Raw genomic sequence first — 22945 nt, 5'->3', positions numbered from 1 at the left:
CTTGTGTTGGGAGTAAATGACCCATATTGGTGCTGAGAGGTGAATGGGGAAGGCAAACCTGCCAGCCCGCACGTCTGGGCAAGGCGTTGCACCCCACGCACTCTCCCAATGGCTAACTCCAGGAGTGTTGTGAATGTCCAGAGCTGCAAAGCTCTGGGTAAATGCTTTCCTAATGACAAAGGTGGTGACAGATCGAAAAGAAATGATGTTTATAGATGGGCACTTCTTTAAAGAAACAGTACTTTAATCTTAACCACCCACAGTTCTAAACCTAACACACCGATTTGGCTGGGATGGTCCCAACTCATCCAGAGCATGCCAGGGACTCTCGGAGACACCCTGGCACTCGTGGGATAAACTCATCACACTTCAAAAGCAATCAGGATGAACTGATTTGCTGACTATCTTCAGTGCCTCACGATTAGTTTTTAATGAAGGTGGCCCAGCGTTGATGACGACCTGTGATGGAAATTAGCAGCTACTTACCGGGCCACTCACAGTTATAACTGTGGTTGGACAGCAGGCTTACTGTGACATCCAATGACAGCAACAATGACCTAAATTACAAGGTGCGTTTGCATTACTGGTCACCACTCGTGGTCTGAGAAACTTTACCTACGTGAACTCATCAGGTCTCTTTAATCCTGCCTTTTAAGGTCAAAGGTCCCATGATTTCCCTCCTATGTAGAGACTTAGAGGTTAGATGTACATGTAAATGCGTGTATGACCATCCATACATTTATAAATATATATATATTAGTGAGAGAACAAGATTGTATTCGGGGCGTGTCTGAGGGGACTTAGGAGATGGGAAGGAAAAGGCAATGTTAGAGATGAGAAATGTTGAGACTTACATGAATATAACACAATGAAATGCACTGTAAGCTGTTAAATAACGGGGGGAGCTTGGTATCAGAGAAAGTAAGTAATGGGGGGACGATCTGATTAAAGCACGATATACACATGTCTGAAATGTCACAGCAAAACAAACCCCCTTGGTCTACCAATATGCACATTTTTAAAAAATGCAGGACAGGAGGATAAAAGAAGTCTTTTCCAAGGTGGGCACCAGTGTGGGGGGAGACATAAGGAAAGGGTGAAAGAGGTGGACATGGTGAATGTATTTCCATTTATATGTGCAAACAGAAGAATGACACCTGCTGAAATTGTTCTCAGAAGGGGGAGGGGGAAGAGGGGGAATGGTGGAGGGGTAGATCTAACCAAGATGTATCGTAAACACATAAGGAAGTGTCACAGTGTCACCCGTATGACCAACGTGTGGAGCTGCATGTGGTGTTGGGCGCATCTGAGCTGTGCCCTAGCAGTAACCACTCGCGACTTAAGGAGAGACTCAGGGGTGAGCGGACTTTCTCGCTGTGGCCCACGAGCATGGAGGCAGAGAGGACCCTTGTCATATGTGTCCTCTGAAATCTATTTGCTTTCCACTTCCCGGGTCCTACTTCCACAAACTAGCTTAACCCCTCTGTTTGACCCTCTCTTTTCGGGAAGAAAGCAACACTTGCTATTCCATGAACATCAGAATAATCTGGAACGGTATTATTCTTTTTACGTTCCTCAGATAGGGAAATAAACACTCATGGGTTTTTTTACTCTTACGTTTCTTACAAGAAAAACTACTTCGACCTTTTGCTAGAAACACATCCATTCCTACCAAAAACGGCCACTGAAATGGTCATCACAGTGTGTGGCATGTGGTGTATTTGTGTATTTAATGTGTTCATCTGCTCATTCATTTGTTTGTTTTGGTGGTGAGGAAAAAACCCAGGGCCTGTGCACCCTGACACGCCAGGCCACCCCCGAGGTGGTGCTGTTTAATTTGGTCATCACCTGCCATGTCTGAACGCCAAAGGTCTGACAGTGTTTTCCTGCAAGGAAAGCAGCATAAAATGCCTCCCGAAGGTGTCTACCAGGCGATGATAAAGCCGAAAATCCGAGATGAAGACAAACTCGGTCACACTTTCAAAGTCCCTGTCTCCAGCAAATAACAGGGAAGCTGGCACACGTCAGTGCAGCAACAAAAAGGCTCTGTGGGGCGCTTGGCGCTTCCCAGAAGCTCAGCCATCTGCAGAATGCAAATAGATGGCCTCAGAGATGCTAAAAGGCCCTTCAGATGCAGCCACCACTGTGGCAGCTCTGTTGCAGGGTCGCTTTTAAACCCTCAGTAGCAAAAGGTAAGATGCACACTGTTTACATTTTTTCCTTTTCCCCTCTTCTCTTAAAATAAGTTGTGGGCCGTTCCCATGCTCCTTTGCCTAGGCTGCTCTTGACCGAGACTGGCAAGACCTTTAAGAAATGACAGTGCAGGTGCACTCCATTAGGGAGCAGATCAATGTCCTTTGAAATGCAACCTTCAAGTGACATCAGTCCAGTTTGCATGCTGCAGAAAGAACATTTTCGCAAGTGAGACCTTCCTCAATCCTAGGGCCACATTCGCTCTGCCCTCCCCCTCCTCCTCCCCCAAAGCACCTCCATAGTGTGGCTGCATTACACACACCGAAGCACACTAGGCTCTTTGAAAAGTCCACGGGCACTGACCTTGCGGAGTTTCCTCTTCCCACCTCTGTCAGAATGGACCTTTTGTAAAGCATCAACAAACACAACTTCCTGTGTCAAGCAATAGTTCCCAAAACAACTAGCCAAAAACCCTTTGAAAAATACCCTAAAAACGTGCAAAAAGTTCACCGAAATTATGTCACAAAGCTGGGCTCAGAGAAACCTGTAAAAAAACAAAGAGTGAGAGAGAAAGCAGAAGGAAAGAAGCAAGGAAGGAAAGAAGAAAGGAGGGAAGGAAGGAAAGAAGGAAGAAAGGAAGGAAGGAAGGAAAGAAGGAAGGAGGGAAGGAAGGAAAGAAGGAAGGAAGGAAATAATGCAGTTCTTGACAGGAAGTCAGTTTTGGTTATTCACATTCTTTAATGCAAAATCCAACCTGCAATGAGGAGTCCCTGACTTCAAAAAGCACCACACGGTTAGGGTTAGTGTGTGTGGGTGATTTGCATTTCCAGGCTAGGGACGCTTTTCTGCTGAAAGTAGCTCTTAGGGTCTTGGGTAGTCTGTTTTCCCATAGGAAAGAAGAAGCCACTCCCCATGAAATGACATCATCCAGTGGGAAATTAACTCGGGCAAAATCACCTACTTAAGCAAAACCTGTCTGGCCACGTCTTGCTGGGGAAGCTCCATCAGTCTGCTTCATTTCACGTTTTACATTGCATCATAACGACGCTGCAACATACATGTCCCACTCTCATGGCAAAGTTGTTAAGAACTCTCTTTTCTGCACCATTTTAGTGCACTGGTTTTTGCCTTGAAAAGAATTTTTTTCTTTTTTTTTTGCCTTTACATTGACATGGGGATATCATTCACAAATAGGCAACAAGGTTCATCCTTGTTAGGGTGAACATAGGGACAGCCATGCTGGGACCATACCCTCCCCGTCATAGGCAGCCTACTACAAACACCCTACCACTTACCAGAAAATCACACCTGACCCCAGAGAATCATAGAAACCCGCCTGAGGCCATTGTAACTGGGGAGGGGGAAGCAAGGGTCATTTGAGCAACTGACTGACTTAATTGCCACTTATCTCCCTCAGCTACCCCTAGCAGCAAGCCAACCCCCCAATTTTTTTTTTGCCTAACTGTAAGAGACACTCAAACTGCTTTTGCTGAAAAGCACTGACTCCTTCCTGGGTTCACGAATAAACTAAAAACCGGAGAAGCTTGGCATCCTTAACCTCAGGTTGTGTTTTTATAAATGCACCCATTCACGGATTGCAAAATGATACAATTTTAGCAATGTGTGGTTTGTAATTTGGTCTGTGATGCACACATCTACACCGGACACATACAGGCAGGCATCTTTTTTCTTGTCATTAATGGTAGGAAACTTTTTGCACAGGATTTCCATCACAGTTAAGCATTGTAAGTCATCCAAGGATGATGGCAATCATACAGTAGGCTGTTCATTGGATCTCCACGCATATATACCACTAAATGTAAGGGGGTGAACGCTCCCAGATTTCAGTGTCTCTTGAGGGATCCCAGAACGAATTCTCCAAGGATTTCAAAGGACGGTTTTACCATGAGACACCCTCTACTTTAAAAGTCTGTGTGACACTGAAACATTCTTTGAAGATTGAAAAAAAATGACCTAAACTTGTGAGAGGTGCTCAAACTGCTTTTGCTGAAAGCACTGACTCCCTACTTGGGCCCTCGAATTAACTAAACACAGGAGAAGCTTGGCATCCCTGCCGCCATCTTGAATCTCTCTTTGCTCTCACTCTGCAGTCAGTTTGCAATCACCTTGGATTCCAGAAAGGACTGAATTGATAACATCGTATAAAACAAGGGACTGAAACTTCCCATAAAGAACAGTGGCGACTTGTAGGACAGACACCCCACAAATGAGGACAATGACCTGTAATTATGCTGCTCACCCTGGAGCCAGTGCAATGCTCTCAGGGAACCAGATTGTCCCCTCGAGTGATGACAGCTATGACATCTTCTCTGGAACCCTCTGGGGACCCTCAGAGTGAGATAATGGCCAACCAGGTCACACCTGTGGCTGGGACTGTTTATGCCCACCTCTGTCCCCTGCCACCGGTTCTTTTGTCTACTTGAACCTATGGCTGGTGTCTGTACCGCACAGATGGCTGAGGGTGGGCTGAGGGACGGCTTCCTCTGCCTCTTCCCAACACTCCTGTGCCTTTTCTTAGTCTAACGACCTCCAACATGTGAGAAACGAATGAAAACCCAAAATCCTGCAGAGCTCAACTGGAATGTCCATGCATCTGGGGATGTCCCTGTGTACTAAGTGACACTGGCTGGGTTCAGATTGAGTAAGGGGACCACTCAGGATGTGTTCACCGGCCAACGTGCGTGTGTAACCAGGGCGTGGTTTTTTGTCTGTGTTCTTACAGACAAAAGGTGACACGCACAAGTCCACGGCTGGGAGAAATGCTGTCGTGAGTGGCTGTTCTCGTGGACAGCCAACGCGTGCTCAGGAGGCAGATCTGTGCCCCATGTGTCCGCTTACTCACCCTTCGTGACCCATTGCCTCTATGGCTTTGGCGTGAGTTGGTCTGGGGAGGCTCTGCCTGAACAGTCAGAAAATGACGGCGCGGGCTGACGGGACCACACGTGCATTGGAAGGGAGGGCTGTCCCCAGGCTGCCATCAGGACAGGAAGCGGGCGACCGTCATTTGCAGGCGCGGCCACTTACCTAGAATGCCCAGGCGGTAGTTGACGGTGATGACGATGACGTTGCCATAGCTTGCCAAAATGCTGCCATCGATCATGTTGCCGGTCCCTTCCATGTAGGAGCCGCCGTGGATGTACACCATGACTGGCTTCCTGCTGCTCTGCTCATGGATATCTGAGAAAGGCAAGGAAGCCACACAGTAAAAAGCCACTCTGCCTAGGTGGTGCTCAGCGACGGCAAAGGCCACGCACGGATTTGAGTCAGTGTCATTGTCCTTAAGAAGGGTCTACACCCTGCACGGCATGCTGGGGAGCCTCGCCTAGTCCCGATCTGCTCTTTCTCTGCCCTCACCGAGCCGGGCTGCTGGCTGCTAACTTGTGAAAAGCAGGGAGCAGGGAAGGTGAGAGGCTGCCCGGAAGACATGGCCTTGGAAAAGGGATGAATGTCGCCTGCTTGCCTGGAGCACAGGCCCAGTTTCATTCAAACTGGAGGAAGCCAGAACCTGATGCTGCCTTCACTGGAACGTGGGAAAGCGCACCAATGAAGTTCGGGTGCATTTTAGCCACAGTTGCTGCCTTGCAGGACGTCCTGCCAACACGTCGCCATTGGCAAGAGGAAAGGTACTGAAAAGGCAGGCAGGGCCGCATCCGAGGGGGAGATTCACATTTGTTCAGTTTGTGAACACCCATGGGGCGGCAGCTGTTCAGGGGGATCACCGGCAAGGCAGCTGGGCAGCTTATAGGGTCTATGGCCACAGACCATTTGGGAAGATTTAATACAAACTAAATGGGTGGAGGTGGCTGTGGCGTGAAAAGAATGGTGGACATGGCGCTCTGTGACGTTTCTTCAACCCTCACCCGCACTGTCTTTTGCGATATGTTTTCTTTCTTTAAACTAAGGGCAGTTCCCAAAGGAATAACATCCCATGCAAACACTTTTTAGTGTACTTGACTGTGAGCAGATTCTGTGGGACCTATCTTGGAGTTGATAGGTCTGCAAATCAAAACCAAACAAAAACCAACCAAAGCAGAAACCCTAAAGCCAATGCCCCCAGATCTGGTCATGAGAGGTCACAGCGTTGTAGTGCATGGAAAGAATTAAAAAGACCAAAGTTCAAAAAAATGATATTCATTTACAAAATAACATTTGGAAGAAAGCAAAGAACGTGTACATGCATGCTTTGAAAATTCATGTTCTCTTCTTGTGACCAAGCCAAAAAAAAAAAAACATGTATTTGTTTGTAAATAACATTCGTTTGTAAATAAGAATACTTATGTTGTGACAAGAAGCAAGGCTTACGCTTCTTTTCACAGTGATTTCCAGTCATCTATATGGTAACTGGGAATAAAAATGACAGTGGTTCCCATACAAGAAGAAAATAAAGAAAGAGGCACACTCAAGTTTACTGTTTTCAATACGGGGAGGAAAAGCAGACTGAGATGAAAAAAGTGTACAGAGAGATAGACAGATATAAAATCATGCACCAGGGTTGAGCTTTGAAAAAAACAAAAAATACCTTCATCGTCACCACGGTCATTACTGCTTATATCATCTGCGATTTTCTTTGTGTTGGCTCCTGAGGTCATATTGAGGAGGAAAATAAAGGGAAAAAAGAGAATTCAAAAACAGCAAGTTTGCCAAAAATTCACAAAAGAGAGAGAACCTACCCAGTAAAAGAAAAAAAAAAAGAAAGTAACACAAAAAGTTGAGATCTGTTACATTTGGACTTCAAAAAAATGAAACAGGCAATGCAAAATGCTTGAACATAAAGATGTGAAGAACAAATTCAAAATATTACACGCAAAAATATTAGCTGGCCTGCGAAAATGCAGTTTGGGGATTAAAATGATACTACTGCAAAACCAAAAAGTGCTAAAGTGAGTTTTTAAAAAAAAAAAAGAAACAATTAAATTACTAGAAAAGAGATTTTCCCCATTCTTAAAAGAAATGCATACCAAGTATTCAATAGTTCTGTAACTGTAATGTCACAATCTAAATCAAATTTCAAATGTCACCGATGATTTATTTGTGGTAGGAAAATTTCACAATGTAAGTAGCAACACATTAGAGCAATCAGCATAGAAAGACTTTAATCAAAATATCACAGAATTGACATCAGAAGCATGCATTAAGAACTTAAAAAATCAGAAACGTCTTTACTTAACTTGAAAAGATTCACCTTCTCTGTGACATGTTTCCGCTTTCTCCCCTCAAATCCCACTCTTGCAATAGCTATTTCAAGCAAGACGAAACACTGCAGTCACTTTCCCTACCTTATCAATATTATTTGAAAGGTACTGCTACTGGAAATTTTTTTTAAAATCATAAAGTCACCTACCTTGTTCGCTTCAAATTAAGTTCTGCATAGGAATTTCAAGGTAGGCAAAATGAAATGAGGTACCCTAAAGCCTTGCAGAGAAGTCTGTGGTACCCAATGTGCCTTTTACACTTTCAAGGTAGATGAAGCTAACGCACTTAATTTTGCTTGAATTATTAATTAATGATTGTGAGTAATAACTCAAATGACTGATTGCAAAAAATTCAAATGCATCCAGTGAGTACACACGCAAGTAGCAACAAGTGACTTTGTCAGTCGGTGATGGGTTTTGGCTTCTTGTGGAGCAGGTGAAGGTGAGAATTCTGTGCCTCACAAGATTTGCCTCGCCAAGCATTCACTGCTACGTAAATCCTGAGAGCTTCGTGTATTTTCCCACGTGAAACGAGAGTTGAACACTGTAGGTCGCATGTGTGTCAACGGCCTCTGGACACAGGTTTAAGCGACACTGACCACCGAGCTAGAGCGAGGTCCCTTTAATGCCTTAACCGTCCTGCGCTCGGAAACCGAACAGAAAGTACAGCTGGGACAGGCGAGGGACCAGTGCAGAGCAAAACCGGAAAATCCTCCTCTGCAACACACTCGTCTGCCATGCCTCAGACGTGCCCATGTGACAAGTTCACAGTCACTTTAGCTTGCGCTACACATCCATCCATGCCTAAGACCCAGGCACACTTAAATGTCTGCAAAGACCTCAGGAAACAAAAGGCCACCAAGTTAGAGTGACCGTCTTTTCTGTTGCTTGAGTGAGGACTAAGCACTAAAAGCTGGTCAGGAGCTCCTGGGCTGCACTGCTCTTCAGCTGTGTTCCCAAGAGGCTGCAGGAATGGTGCACAGGCCTTTGTCCCTCTTAGGAAGCAAAGCCTCCCTCCTGGAAAGTGCCACAACTAATTCCCAGAACAAGACTCTGAGCTATGCTGCTATTTCACATGCAGAGATGTCAGACAAAGTAGACGTGTCACCAAGAGATGTCACAAGGGCTGGGCACAGTGTCCTCATGTTTGACTGCTTCTTTCCCACCGGGGTGCCATGGAACTTTCCTTCCAGCAGTCTTCCAGAGAGCACTCGGGGGACGGGGAGAAGTGTCCCCTCGTGGGGTTGACTTTCCCCGAACCTGCCCCACGTGCTGTCTTTCCATGCACGTTCCTGTTGTGAGTAAAGGGTTGTGGGAGGGAAGCCCACCCCAAGACATGCTCCAAATATCAGAGACCTACGACAGGAGTGGCACCATTTCCCTGCTCAGTGCTGGTGGAGCAAATGCGAGCACTTCCTAGGGCCAAGGGCTCCCGTACCTCGCACCATGTTCCCAAGTCCTTTGCTGCTGTCTCTTGTGCCCGCCTGTCCCTCTGTGCATGGCACCAGGTGCTGTGCTGGTTGCTATGACTCACGCTGCTCTGGGGACACTGATGTCACATGTGGAAGCATGCATGTAAAGTGCAAAGGAACAGCTCACAGATTCCCAAGTTAGCTGCCTCTCTTGACCTTCCCATGGCGGTGCAGAGGGTCCCTGGTCAGCGCTGAGTCAGGCCTTCTTGGTCACAGCTGCCCTAACAGGCATGAGAGTGGGCATCCTTTTGGTCTTAGTTTGCATTTAGCTAGTGAATAATGACACCAAAAACCTTTGCCTGTGCTACTTTCTCTGCTGGGATCGTCTGCTCACATATTTTGTCCACAGAGAGAAAACTGGGTTTTTAGTTTTTATTATTGCATTCTAGGGATTCTTCATAGTTTTCAAATAAAAGTCCCCTTTTTGTTCTCCTTTAAACTGGGGTTCAAAGTCAAGTCCTCGTGTTTTCTAAGCAGGTGTTCTGTCACTTGAGCCATGACTGCCAGCGCCTCTAGAGGGTCTCCCATTTTTGTCTGGGGCCCTCCTTGGACTGGGATCCTCCCACCTATGGTTTCCTGCATAGCTGGGACGGCAGGTGTGCACCACCATGACCAACTTACTGGTTGAGATGGGGTCCTGCTCACTTTTTGTTCAGGCTGGCCTTGAACAGTGATCCTCCAGGTGGGGTTACAGATCTGAGCCATTGTGTCCTGCTCAAATAAGTCTTTTTCTCAGAAATATTTTTGGAAAATCTTCTCTCTCAGTCTGTGACTTGTCGATTTTCTTTCAGAGAGCTACCATTTATTTTCCTTTTGTTTCTATTTTGAGACAGGGTCTTACAAGTACTCCAGGCTGGTCTCAAACTCACTAAACTCAGAAAACTCCTTGGCCACTGGAATGCTGGGTTTACAGGCATGAGCCACCATGCCCAGTGAAGTGCACAAGTTTTTTTAAGTTTGATGAGGTCTAACATGTCACTTGTTTTCTATTAAGTATCGTGTTTGTCAGTCATATCTAGAAAACCCTGCTTCACCCAAGGCCCTAATGGCTTTCCTGTAAGATGCTTTGTCTTCTAAAAAGTGAATGCCCTTCACTTCTTGTAATTCTTGCAGCTAATTTTTGGGTGTGATAAAAAGTTTATAATGCATCTCTTTGCATATGGATGTCCAATTTCTCAGCTCAATTTATCAAAAGTTCTATTTTTTTAATGATTTTTTTAATTCCTTTTTTATTATTACCATACAATTGTTGTGCTGGGGGAACACTGTGACATTTACCAAAGTTCTTACCATATCTCACACTTGAATTCACTCCTCTGTCATTCTCCTCCCCCATTCCTGGAACAGTTTCAACAGGTCTCATTTTTCCATATGCAAACATAAGTGCATAGTATTCCACCATATTCACCCTCCTACACCCTTTCCTTATATCCTTTCCCCTCACACTGGGACCAATTCCCAGACAAGACCTGCTTTGCCTTCCTGTTTCCATTATTGTAAAAAAATGACATCTTTGTTTGTGTAACACAGGCTGTTTCTTTGTGACATTTCCATGTCTACATGTTTTATAACACGAATTGGTTCATCCCCTCCATTTTTCTCCTTCCTACCTTAGTCCCCTTCTTATGGGGATTTCAACAGGTTTAAAAATCCTATATTCATTCTTGTATAGAAAGCACATCAACCATGTTCACCTTCTTTACTTTCTTGTTTTACCCTCTCTCTCCCTTTAGTGACCTCCCGTAGTGTGACCTGTTTTTCATAAAATTGATGTATTTGTATTTGAAAGTCCTATCCTTAACTCATTGAATTTTTGTGGTAACACTGTTAAAAGTCTGTTGACTGCAAATGCAAAGATTTATTTCTGAACTCTAATTATATTCCGTTGATATAAAATTTTTCTTTTTTTTTTGGGCGGGGCTGAGGCTTGAACTCAGGGCTTCACTCTTGCAAAGCGAGCACTCTACCCCTTGAGCCACTGCTTCAGTCCCTGTTGCTCTGGTTATTTTGGAGATGGGATCTCGAGAACTGTTTGCTTGGGCTGACCTTGAACCACAATCCTCCTGATCTCAGGCTCCCAAGAAGCCAGGATTACAGAGGTGAGGCACGAGTGCCCACCTGACATAAATTTCTATGTGTGGTAAGCAGAGTCTTCATGACTGTCACGCTCTAGTGCATTTTAAAATGGAGAGGTGGAACTCCTCCAGATTCTGTCCCTTCAGTCATTTGCTGATTATACGACCTTGCCTTTCACAGACAAATTCTGAATCCACTTGTTCACTGAAGATGAAACACTTTCATACAATGAGCTCCCGGATGACATCTTGAACTTAACTGTGCACAGCAGACCAGACACACTTAGACGCTGCCTCTCTCGTCCCGCAGTCTTTACCTCCTCACCTTTTGCTCGTTTTCCTGTGTTTCTGTGTAACTAGTTCCATGGTCTCCTGCTTATCTAACGCAGATGCAATCCCTGACCTTGCAAGCACGGGAATTAGAGGATTTGGGAATATTACTCCACTGGACTTTATTCTGGAATAAACCCGGCTGTGGATGCCAAAAAACGGCCAATCCCAAATCCAGAGGGCCCGTTACTCCCACCCGCCCCTCTCAGATCCACTCTTTCCCCCAACTCCAGAGGAATACTCCTTTATTTCGAGCTGCCAGTGTCTCCTTCACACCTGAGTGGGACAATGGCTTCGAACTATTAATTAGATGTTCAGAAACTTCTAACAAATATGACATTCTATTATGAAAATTGTGTTATAGAATTTAAACGCTATTTCCTAAATAATGTCTTGAAGAGTTAGTCCTAAAGAAAATCCACCTTTTTAAAACACCTGTTCTTTTGATGTTCACAGACGGTGCTTTATCTAGCTATTAAAAATGTACTAAAGAGACGCCGTGGAGAAAGCAGCAAGGTAGACACACAAGAAAAATGGCAGAGAGGAAAGAAACTGAGGGGATGAAAGTATTTGGGTTACAATACATGGAAATGCCACAAGGAAACTCTCTGTGTCGCTACCTTAAACAAACAAAAACTTCTTTTTTTTTTTTCAGACACAGTAGACAGGAAGGGAAAACAGGTCTTGTTCGGGCATTGGTGTCAATGGGAGGAAGGAGGACATAAGGAAAGAGTGCGGCAGGGTGAATATGATGGAATATTATGCACTCATGAATGAAAATGGAAAAATGAGATCTGTTGAAATTATTCCAGGAATGGGGCCAGAAGGGATAAAGGAGAATGATGGAGGGGTGAACTCACTATGATACATTGTAAGAATATTTGTAAATGTCACAATATGCTCCCAGTACAATAATATGATAATAAAATAAATAAATTAATTAATTAAAAATAAAGGAAAACCTCCTAGTCAGATGTTGCTCTTAGCAGTTTAGGCAGGAAAATGTTTTTCTGTCTGTTCGTTTTAAATATATGTTAAATTTGTTGCCAGTTATATGTGTAAATCCTCAAATAAAGTCGTTAAGAACACCACTGGTCACACCGAGGCCGGCATGGAGAGGTAAGAGAAGCAAGTGCGGTGCTTGCACCGTTGCTGTCAGTAGGAGGTGTCACACTCACAAGGCGTTACCTGGGTCACAATATTTTACTGCTTTATTTGGTTTTAGAGTGTTTCATTTCTCTTAGGAGGGCAAAGTCCCTGTCCTACTTAGTCTTCTTATGGCAAATGCAGAAAGGGTCCTCGTTAGCTGGACACGTCATTTTCCGTACGGGGGACGTTGTATGAGGGTGAGTGAAGGAAGTAAGGGAAGACGGGCGCTATCAGTTCGTCCGTCCACTGGCCACGGAGCACCTGGGCTTGATCTTCTGGAGAAGTACTCGGGGGGGCGCAGGGAACATTTCTGAAACCCTACCTTAGCCTAGCTGCAATGAGCCAGTCCCTCAGCTTGGACGCGTGGACGCTTGACGTCTGCATCATACATGCCCTGCAGGGGATAGACCTGCATATGACCCATTCAGAGCCCACAGGGGCATCTGGTGACCCCACCTGGTGACGTGAGTCTGTCCACTGCAGCTGCAGTGGCTTCAGCAGGCCAACGGGGAAGAGCTAGGTGAGACTCGAACTGGGGTAAAAGCAGCAGGAGTACATTTCAAATCAGATGCGCATCTCGGGCTGTGTCACCACCACAGATCTGAATGACTTTGCGATCGGAACATGCGTCAGTGGATGAGCCAGTGCGGGCGCGTCTCACGCAAGCTCCACGTCTGCATTTGGAAGGAACCCGTAGAGCTGACCTTCTGCCTCACCCCCATCGTGCACAGTCAGAACAACACGGCCACACTAACTCTTCCCGGAACACACAGAAATCCGAAGCTTGGTTTTTGGAGCCTCAAGAAAACGGCTTTCCAGAAACCAGGCTTTGGAATGGCCTCTCTCTTGTGACATTTGGCCAAGCAGGATGGCAAGAAGGTCATTCTTCCGTCATTTTTTGGTGACTAGAATGGCTTAAGAGAGAGACATCTCAGGACCGAGGACCTGGGAGTTGAGTTCCCTAAATCTTTAGCAGAGGTGAAAGTTTTCTGACGTGTTGAGGACTTCCCCACCCCAGGGCACGCAATTACATCACAAATAGAGAATCGGAGGGTGGGGTCCACTGGTTGGGAAAAGGGCCCCAATTCTATAATCTTGAACAGAATTTGCTGTTCCTCATAGGTAGAGATGGAGCCTGTGTTGCCATATGTTAGATACTGAGTGGCATTGTTATTTATGGTTTGTCTTTTGTAAAAATTCTTTTTAGGGAAATGTGATGACGTCATTTTAAGACTAGGATGTATTCTTTCTTTAAACTCTGCCATTACCCCGAGAGCAAATGCAGACTTCTGGGCTAGACGTAAGAGATCATACTGCAAAGATTCTTGTCCACTGGCCCCAGTCTAGACAGAAGAACTGAGGTAAGAGGTGATTTGTTATGCAGCAGTAACTGACTGATACATTAGGACAGTACCGATTTCATCTTCAGCACTTACTAGAACACTGCTTCCCAAAGAAGCGCTATTCTGTTAGACACCCACTAGCAGGTGAGAATTCTGAGTCCTCACGTTCTTGAAAATATTTGATTTTGTTAGACAAAATTGTACTCTTTGGATGGGTATGAAATGCTAGTTCTTTGTATTTCAACTTGCATGTTCTTTAAAACTAGGGAGGTAAGCATATCTGCATTTTCTGTTGTCAATACTTTTGTCTCAATTCCTCCCCTGAGTGGTATGCCAATTTTAGGCTGGCTATCCACGAGGAAGCACGTGAGTTGTGTCGTGCTTCTTCCTTAGCTGTCCCGACAGTCCTGGCTACGATCTGAGTGTTCAGGACACAGGGATGCGACATCTGGGCTGGCTCATCTTCCCAATGAAACCAAGTGAGCTGGCCATGCAGAAAATGCTAAAAAACGCCTAAAGTGAAACAAGGCACCTTAGGAGCTCAGCGACACAGGCCCGGTGCTCTTGGTGTTGGGTTCTTCTCCTGCTACTGATCCTCGATTTCACGCCCTCCAGCCGCCCTTCCCCTCTCACGGCCGTGTTGAGCTCCTCACACGCACCTTTAGGGTCACTGGACACACACAAATCTCCCTTGCCTGGGGTGCCAAGTTCAAAAGACAGCAAAGCAGGATTGATCAGGTTTTGCTCCTCTTTCCTGCGGAAAGCTGATTTCAGAGAGAAAGTGTTGTGAAAGTGTGGCCATCTTCCTGCACACAGCCAAAAACACATGGAAAAACACTCTCACCAATGGAACACAAGGAAATGAACTGGGCTCAAGAATGAAGTCAAGATTGCAAGGGATGAGTGCAAATCGTGGCATGGAGGAACTGAAAACTGGACACAGTGAAAGCATCATTTGAAAGATCTTAGTAAGTCATGTGAGAAAGTCACATGCCTGTTAGGTGCATAAAGATATTTTTAAAATATAGTGTAAAAACAAACCTAGTACTAAATTCAAGGATGACATTTAAAAAACAAAACTTTAGGTGGTAACAGGAGAAATTAAGGAGAAGAATAGATGACTATGCCATCCCAAAATATTCGACATTGAGAAAAAACTGCCAGGTGCAAAAACGATACTCAAATATTTCTGAAAGCAGGTGTGAAGCAGTAATAAAAAAGAGCCAGATGGACGATGTCCTCCCCACACAAGAAGGAAAGTGCCATTGCCATCATCCAGTGAGAGAAGTGACTTTGAGAGCATTCTGCGCAAGCAGACCTTGTTAAAATCACCCTCAGTTTCCTTTTCCTTTCCCACACACTTACCTTTTCACAACTGTCTCCTCGTCAACCTTACGTACAAGCATGGGTCGTGGCACTTTTGGGGGTCTTCATTTCCTAGCAAGGACTCTCTTGTCACAGAAAATGTACATTAAACGGATTTGTAGGCTTTGCCCCGCTCATTTAATTCACAGGCCCAACCAGAAGGGCCAAAGGGGTTCAGGTAACGTGTTGCCTCCCCTATGGAAGGAAAGATATACTGGGAGGTCACTAAATATCCTATGAAGGTATTCAACGGGTGAAATTAATATCAGTTAATTGTTTAAATCTTAGGCACAGGGGTAGAAGTCAGGGGCTTTGTTCTCATTTGGGTTTTCTCTGATGCTGTGACCGACAATAATTCTGCTATTTCATTCACCACAGTAATCTGCCGTCCTCGAGATGCTTAGAAAATGCCCACATGCACCCAATTAATATGACAAAGCTAATCTTTTAATGATGAAATCCCCATGTTGGAAAGAAAGCAGCCAGGTTGCACGGTTTTGGAAAGCAGCAGAGAACCTCCATCTCTGCCACATCACAGCCATGGGCACAAGCGAGAGTTCCCGCCATCTGCATCTTCTCAGATTGGACGCGGGGCCAGTGAACAAGGAGCTCAGCTCCCTGCTGCCAAACTTCTAAATTCTCATCGGGAAAGGTTATTAAAAGGACATGGTGCCATCGTGAGTGTGCTAGACGGATGGATAGACAGACAGGGACACAAATACGCTAGGTACATATGTACGTGCATACACGCATATAGATGAGGGATGGATGATGCATGCAGGGTGAATGGAGAGGGAGGTGATATCTGTATGTACAGAGAGAGAGAGAGAGAGAGAGAGAATTGTCTCTCATGCCATGACAGCTGGTTTTTCAATCTGAAGGGGGCGGTGAAGGAAAATTGCCCCTATATACAAAGCACTGCCACATGTGGATGATAGGGTGGTAGCTAGAGGAGAGAGAGAGAGAGAGAGAGAGAGAGAGGTGCGTGGATAATGGAGAGCGATGGATGGTCTGTGCATTTGTATCCTGTATCTGTCCATCTGTGCCTACTCATCTCTTTCCACTTGTGTGTCTAGCTCCCATCCATTTCTCCATTTTATATCGACCTGTGTCTACAAATCTCTGCTCAACTCTGCCTACCCATCCACCCCAATGTCTACCCACCCATCCACCACCTCAACCCGTCCATTTCTCTGTATCTCCTCGTCTCTATTTCTCCATCTCTCTTTCTTTCTGGCACCAGGATTTGAACTCAGGGCTTGTATGTTAAGCCACTCCTCCAGCCTTTCATTTTTCTGTGAAGTGTTTCTTCGAGATAGGGTCTCATGGACTATTCTCCCTGGCTGGCTTCAAATGGCCATGATCCTCCTGATCTCTGCCTCCTGAGTAGCTAGGATTACAGGGATGAGCCACTGGTGCCTGGCTCTGTTCTCTATCTTTATCTATTCATCCATCTCTCTCTATCTCTCTATCTATCTATCCATCCATCTGTCATCTGTCTATTTATCTGTCATCTATCTCTGTATCTAGCCTTTCATTTATCTATCCTTTCATTTATTCATCCTTATGATCTGCTTGCCAACATAATTCACTCTGAAGATTTCCCCAATCCCAGATGCTGTGAACTCAGAGTTGGTGACACAAAAAGGGGAGGACCAGTCACTCTGACTGCCTGCTGCAGAAGGAGAACAGAACACGGGTAGAATCAAGGGTGGGCAAAGCATGACACGCTGCTGTGGCCGAGCAGTGTCCTGGGAGTTGGCACTCATCAGTAAGGCAGAGTGTGAGCAGGACCTTTGCATATGCAATCCTGTAATCACTTTGAGATGATGTCATCATCATAACTTTACAGTGGGCCTTATAGCCAGTGACTGAAGTCCTTAGAAGAGGAGAAGAAACAAAGATGCAGAGAAGAGGACCAGGGGAAATGGTGACAGCAGCTATTCAAGTGACTCCTCTAAGGAATGCCAGGGTTTAGGGACGGCTTCCAGACCCTGGGAGAAAGGCTCTGGATGGATTTTCCTTTAGAGCCACAAGAAGGAAAGAATCCTCCCAACGCCTTGACTTTGCACTGCTGGCCTGCAAGACGATGGGAGAATACGTTTTTGTTGCTCCATTTCTTGGCTGTTGTGAAGACTGCTGCAACGAGCTGCGAATGTCTCTTCAACATACTGAGTTTTTTCCTTCGGATGTTTACTCGGTACTGGGATTGCTGGATCAGATAGCTAATTTATTTTTAATTTTTTAAATTTTTTGTGGTACTGGGGCTTGAACTCTGGGCCTACACCTTGAGCCACTCCACCAGCCCTTTTTTGTGAAGGGTTTTTACAAGATAGGGTCTTGTAAACTTTTTCATGGGCTGGTTTTGAACTGCAATCCCCCTGATCTTGGCCTCCTGAGTAGCTGGGATTACAGGCAGGAGCCACTGGTGCCCACACACTCCCATAAACAGGTACAAAGATTCCCTTTGTCCACATCCTCGGCAGCACATGTTATCATCTGCCTTTTTCATCAGAGCGACCTATGTAGAGTGAGTTATAGCTCACTGTTGTGATCTGCGTTTCCTTGATGATTTGTGATTTGAGCTTTTTTTTATCATATCATTGTGGGTGTTTGAGCATTTTTTCTTATACCTGTTGACCATCTGTAAGTTGGGCTCAGAAAGACAAATACTCCATATTCTCTCTCGTACGTGGAAGCTAATAGAGTTGATTCATAGCAAGGTAGGGGTGCAGTAATGGTTCCCAGAAGCTTTGCAGAGTGGAGGGTGGGATGAAGAATGGGGAGAAGTTGGCCAATGTGTACAAACTTACAGGTAGGTAGGAGCAAGAAGTCTAAGTGACCAAAGACAGCAACAATGGGATTGCATAGCTCAAAACCTATAAAAGGGATCTTCAATGTTTTCTCCACAAAGAGATGATAAGGGCTAGCAGAGTGGCTCAAGCAGTAGAGCGCCTGCCTAGCAAGCATGAGGCCCTGAGTGCAAACCCCAGTACTGCCTCCCCCCAAAAAAAGAGAAAGGAAAGAAATAATAATATTTGGGGAGTGAAGAGGCTTACCCCGAGTTGAACACTGCACAGTGATACATGTGTGGAAACATCTCCCAGGTACCTCATAAATGTGCCTAATAATTGTCAATTGAAAAAGTGAATTAAGATTCTTTTTTGTATTCGTTTCTATCCCTTTTTTCATATCAATTTAAATTGTAGGGAAAAATATGCATAATAAATATTTTGTTTCATAAAAAGAAAGTGGAACCTACATTGTACAATGAGCATACACTGAATTCAGCTAATACCTGACCTTGGAAGGGGACCATAAGCTCCAGAAAGGAGCGCTGCCCAGCTGAGAGCTTGATTGCATCTCTGGTGGCTCTGAGCAGGGACCTGGCTCCTATAAGCCCAGATGCCTGACACACAGAAACCGTGTGATGATCAAGGGCTGCTGTTTCAAGCCACCACGTTTGCAGTGTTTATTGCACAGCAACAGAAAATACTGCGTGCACGCATATGCAATCACGACGGTCCTTTGGGAGATGCCAAATTTCATTGGTCCTCTCTGACTCTGCACCTCAAGTTAAGTAAAGAACCGGTGTAGCCAACGCCATAGATTTCTTCCGATTTTAGGTAATGAGAATTCCTGCCTTAGGGTCTCAAGGAAGGCAGGATTTGACAGGGTGCCAGCAAGCACCAGCAAGCCACCTGGAGTCCAGCAGTCTGCATGGACATTTCGGCTGCCTGTCAGCTGTCCTCCTGTGGTGTGGAGGCAGTGCTGGGGACAGCAGGCCTGTCTGCTCAAAATACAGCACATGGCACATGACGAGCTCCGTGTCTGCAGGCTGACATGTGCGCGCACGCATTTCCTAATGACTGCTTTCCTTCTGTTGAACTTAAAGCACATGTGGAAAATAAAGAACCTGTGCGTCCTGTCGCATGGCACTTGCTTCTAAGTGTGTAACCTAGAAAGCACGCATGGGGCAGTGAACTCTAACTGTGGGTTTCATGGACACTTTTGACACTGCAAATTACAACACTGCTGAGAGATGAATGAAGGAACCGGTCGGGCTCCAAGGTCACGGCCTCTGCATTGCTCACTGCATAGACACTGCACTTCATATGTGAGACAATAATGGTGGAAAGCCCAGGATGGAGATGGCTGAGGGAAAGCAATTCGCCTTTGCCAAGCTGGAGGCTGTCCTTTGGGTTGGCACTAAAGTAGAAACCTGGGGGCATCGGCCAGCGTGCGTGTAGGCCGGGCATTAACTCAGGGACGAACAGCAGCCACTTGCAGCGAGGGTTCAAGGGCAACACGGCTCCCATGGTGCCCAAGCTGCTTGTGAGCAGTTAGGCCGCGCATTCTGTGCGCTTGTTCGTGCAGGGCTGGAACTCAGGCCAGGCTGGCTCAGGGCATCCCCAGCCACACACGAGTGGAAGCAGGCCAGCGGCTTTCCAGCTGCTCCCATGGCGCACAAGCATCCCATAATGAGGCTAGGTGTGCTTGTAAAAAGGCCAACACCTGCACCTGGTACCAGCAGACACCTAAGGATGCATTGCCGTGGGGGGATCTCTCTGATGTGTCGCATAAATCATTACTGTGACATCACTTGGAGAGCACCACACCCCATAAACACAGTCCGAATGAACTCTGCCTCCTCAGAAGAGAATCAGGCTCTGGCAGCCATGCCTGATTTGAAAAGCTCTCGCAGACCTTGAGCTAAAGAAGCCATTCAAAGCAAAACATCATGCTTCACGTGGGATGTGCTGTCACCGCTCGGACAAAGACTCAGGACTTAACCCATGTGGTTATCCTGTGTGGCGGACACTCACCGAGAATGACACGGGGCTCTTTCTTTTACGGTTACTCTGCCATGTGGGTGGCTTTCCAAAGAGAAGTGACCAGAGCTAATGGAACCGCAGCAGGCAGGGACACGCGGCCACTCCCCTGTCTAGTAAGTAGCATGGATTAGGAAGCAACGACTGTCTGCTGTCACAGCTGTCCCTTAGTGCGCACACAACACATTTCTATTTTTGTCCCCAATTAACAAGCTCACCTATTCATTGGCGGAATAACACAGTTAATTGTGCACTCGATTACATCTCTTTAACCACGGATCAAAACCTCTGCGTTACCCCTCACCCTGTTCTTGCAACAGCGCTTTCACAATTCCTGCACGAGGATGCATCATACACTCAAAAGCAGCAGCCAAAGAGGCACCGAGTTTTGAACGTGGAGCTTTACAGCAATCCGATGCCACCTGAAGTACAGTGGGGCTTCATTTCTTCTGCAGGCTTACTTCTTCCCCTGGGATCCACAGGGGAGCATTCATCAGCCAGCACAGGACAGCTTGTCAGCTGCTCAGCTGCCTAAGGTGACACATCCGCAACATGGGAGACAGGATGCCGAAAGCTAAGCTCCTCACCAAGCACACAAAGCTGTCTTGGAGACCCAACCCTGGCCAAGTGTTGGATACTGCATCCGTTTGCCCACTCTCTTACTTGAGTCTTATTCACCAAGCGTCCTGCGGATGTCAGGTTCCTGTAGACAACGTTTAGCTTCCAACCCCGAGACTATTAGATCACAGAGGACAGTTATGGTAATATTGCTGTTGATAACCTAATTCCTATTTGATTCATGCTTTTTTTTTCTTAAATTTTTTTGGTGCTAGTGGGGTTTGAACTCAGGACCTCCTGCTTGCTAGGCAGGAGCTCTTCCACTTGAGCCACTCCACACTCCTTTTCTTTGTGTTTTGGGTGTTTTCAAAATAGGGTCTCATGAGCTCTTTGATCGGGCTGGCTTTGAACCACGAACCTCCTGACCTCTGCCTTGTGCATGGCAAGATTACAGGTGGGCGCCATGGGTGCTCAGCTCACTCACATTTTTAAATGAAGAGATCGATGCTGTGACAAAGAGGTGAATTTTCACTGGATGATCTCATGCTACAAGCAGATGGATAAGTGGGGCCACATAAAGAGTGTGATCCTAGGAGAGCTAAGGGGAAGGCAACACAGAAAGTACGAAGGCTCCTAAAAACATCCCATGTCACCCACAAGTCCCACTGCTGGGTATATGTCCCAAGCAAATAATGTCAGTATGTTGAGTAGATTTCTGACTCCTATGTTCATTGCAATATTCTTCACAAGTATCCAAAGAAAATATATTACAAATACAGAATGAGCTCTTACTCAGCCAGAGAAAGCACGTGATCCCGTCATTTTCAATAGCATGAACGGGCTTGCCACACTTTACCTTAAGTGAGGTAAACCGGGCACAGAAAGACAAACACTGCAGGAACTCACTCACGCATGAAAGCTAGCAGAGCATGGTCTATGGTCACCAGAGGCTGGGGAGGGTAGGAAAAAGAGAAGAAGGGGAGAGACTGGCCAATGGCTACGATGCTACATTTAGAAGGGAAGAATAAGTGGTGGCCTTCCACAGGACGGCAGGTGAACAGATAATGATAACGCATTATATATTTCAAACAAGCTGGGGGGTGGGAGTTGCATACTCACCAGAAAGAAATGACATCAGGTGATGGACACACTAATTACCTGGATTTTGTAAGGAAATATAGGCCCCAAAGTGACCACGTGCAGAGGAGTGGTCTGGCCAAGAGTCTAGCTTGAACCCTCCTTCTGCCCCAACCTCCAATCAGCATGAACCATAAGATCCTAACCAATCAGATCATGCTGAGCCCCACTGAGGGGTATTTAAGCCCCTGCCCCTCTCTCCCTCTCTCTCTTGGCTCTCTGTTCTCTCCCTCTCCCACCCGGCAATAAAGAATCTCTTGGCCAGATCACTCCTCTCCACGTGGTCATTTTGGGGCCTATATTTCCTTACAGATTTGATCACGACACAATGTGTATGAGTGGAAACGTCACTCTGCACCCTGTAAATAGGTGCATTTATTCTGTGTCAATCAAAAAACTTAAATAATACAAACAAAAAAATATAGCAAATATCAACATCATCAAAGTGCCTACTTTTTGTTTTGTTTTTTGGTTCTTTTTTGGGCCAAAGGAAAAAGAGTCCCTGTCCGTGTCAGTATTGCCTAGAAGTGTGTGCTAACTGGACAAGTAAGTAGTACGTGTGATCCGCACTGTTGCTTTCAAGCCAAATAATTAGAGGTGACAGGGACAGGGGCAGAATGCATTAGCATTTCCCAGGAGACACTGAGGACAAGCTGGAGAGAACAGCAGACTGGGACGATAAAGTCCAGGCATGAAGGTAGCACGCATGGCTTTGGCTGAGATTTCCAAACGCTGTGAAAGTCAACTGCAGAACAGGAAGAGAAGAGGCCATTGACAAAAACCGACAGAAAGATGGATGGCCTCACCCTCACACAAATGTCAGCAGTAATTGGATCCACCTAAAGACCAACAAATTCCACAGCTACCTGGATGCCACCTGAATATTTTTACTGACACAGATTGAATGAAATGAACGAACATGAGAAAATGGAAGCATTTCATAGATAAGCTAACCCCGCTGACGACTTAGAACTTCGAGGCTGTGACAGTAAACACAGCCTCTCGTCACAAGGTCATCTTTGCAAACATGATGTGCAATTTCACAATGGGGATTGAGACACGGGGCCAGCTGTTGATTTTCCTGGACTGTGCAGCATTGTCTTGTCAGTTTTTGGAAAGGACTCTAGTCAACATAACCGTAAAAGACCCAGTGTGCGACCCACAGGCAATTTTATTCTATTCTGTGAAGTTCAGAGAGTTCAAATTGCACAGAATCATAAATACATCTCAAGCTTTCCATTCAGGAATGACCACCCAGATAAGAGGAGCAATAAAAGC

The 22945-nt window shown here is 45.8% G+C and overlaps 1 protein-coding gene across 1 annotated transcript in view; it reads right to left on the bottom strand.

Annotated features, from left to right (window-relative positions):
- The window catches only part of LOC109679926 (neuroligin-4, X-linked), a 90314-nt gene extending 83508 nt beyond the window's left edge, over positions 1-6806 (bottom strand). Inside the window, exons 1-2 of the mRNA XM_020154974.2 lie at positions 6734-6806; positions 5239-5391 (exon numbers count right to left, since the gene is read on the bottom strand). Of these exons, the coding sequence (XP_020010563.2) occupies positions 5239-5391; positions 6734-6803 (223 nt within the window). The 5' untranslated portion in view covers positions 6804-6806. The remainder of the gene's footprint in view (positions 1-5238; positions 5392-6733) is intronic.
- Positions 6807-22945: the final 16139 nt, after the last annotated feature.

The sequence above is a fragment of the Castor canadensis genome, chromosome X (assembly GCF_047511655.1).
Source record: "Castor canadensis chromosome X, mCasCan1.hap1v2, whole genome shotgun sequence".
Taxonomy (NCBI): Eukaryota; Metazoa; Chordata; class Mammalia; order Rodentia; family Castoridae; genus Castor; species Castor canadensis.
This window is presented reverse-complemented; position numbering and strand designations above follow the sequence as displayed.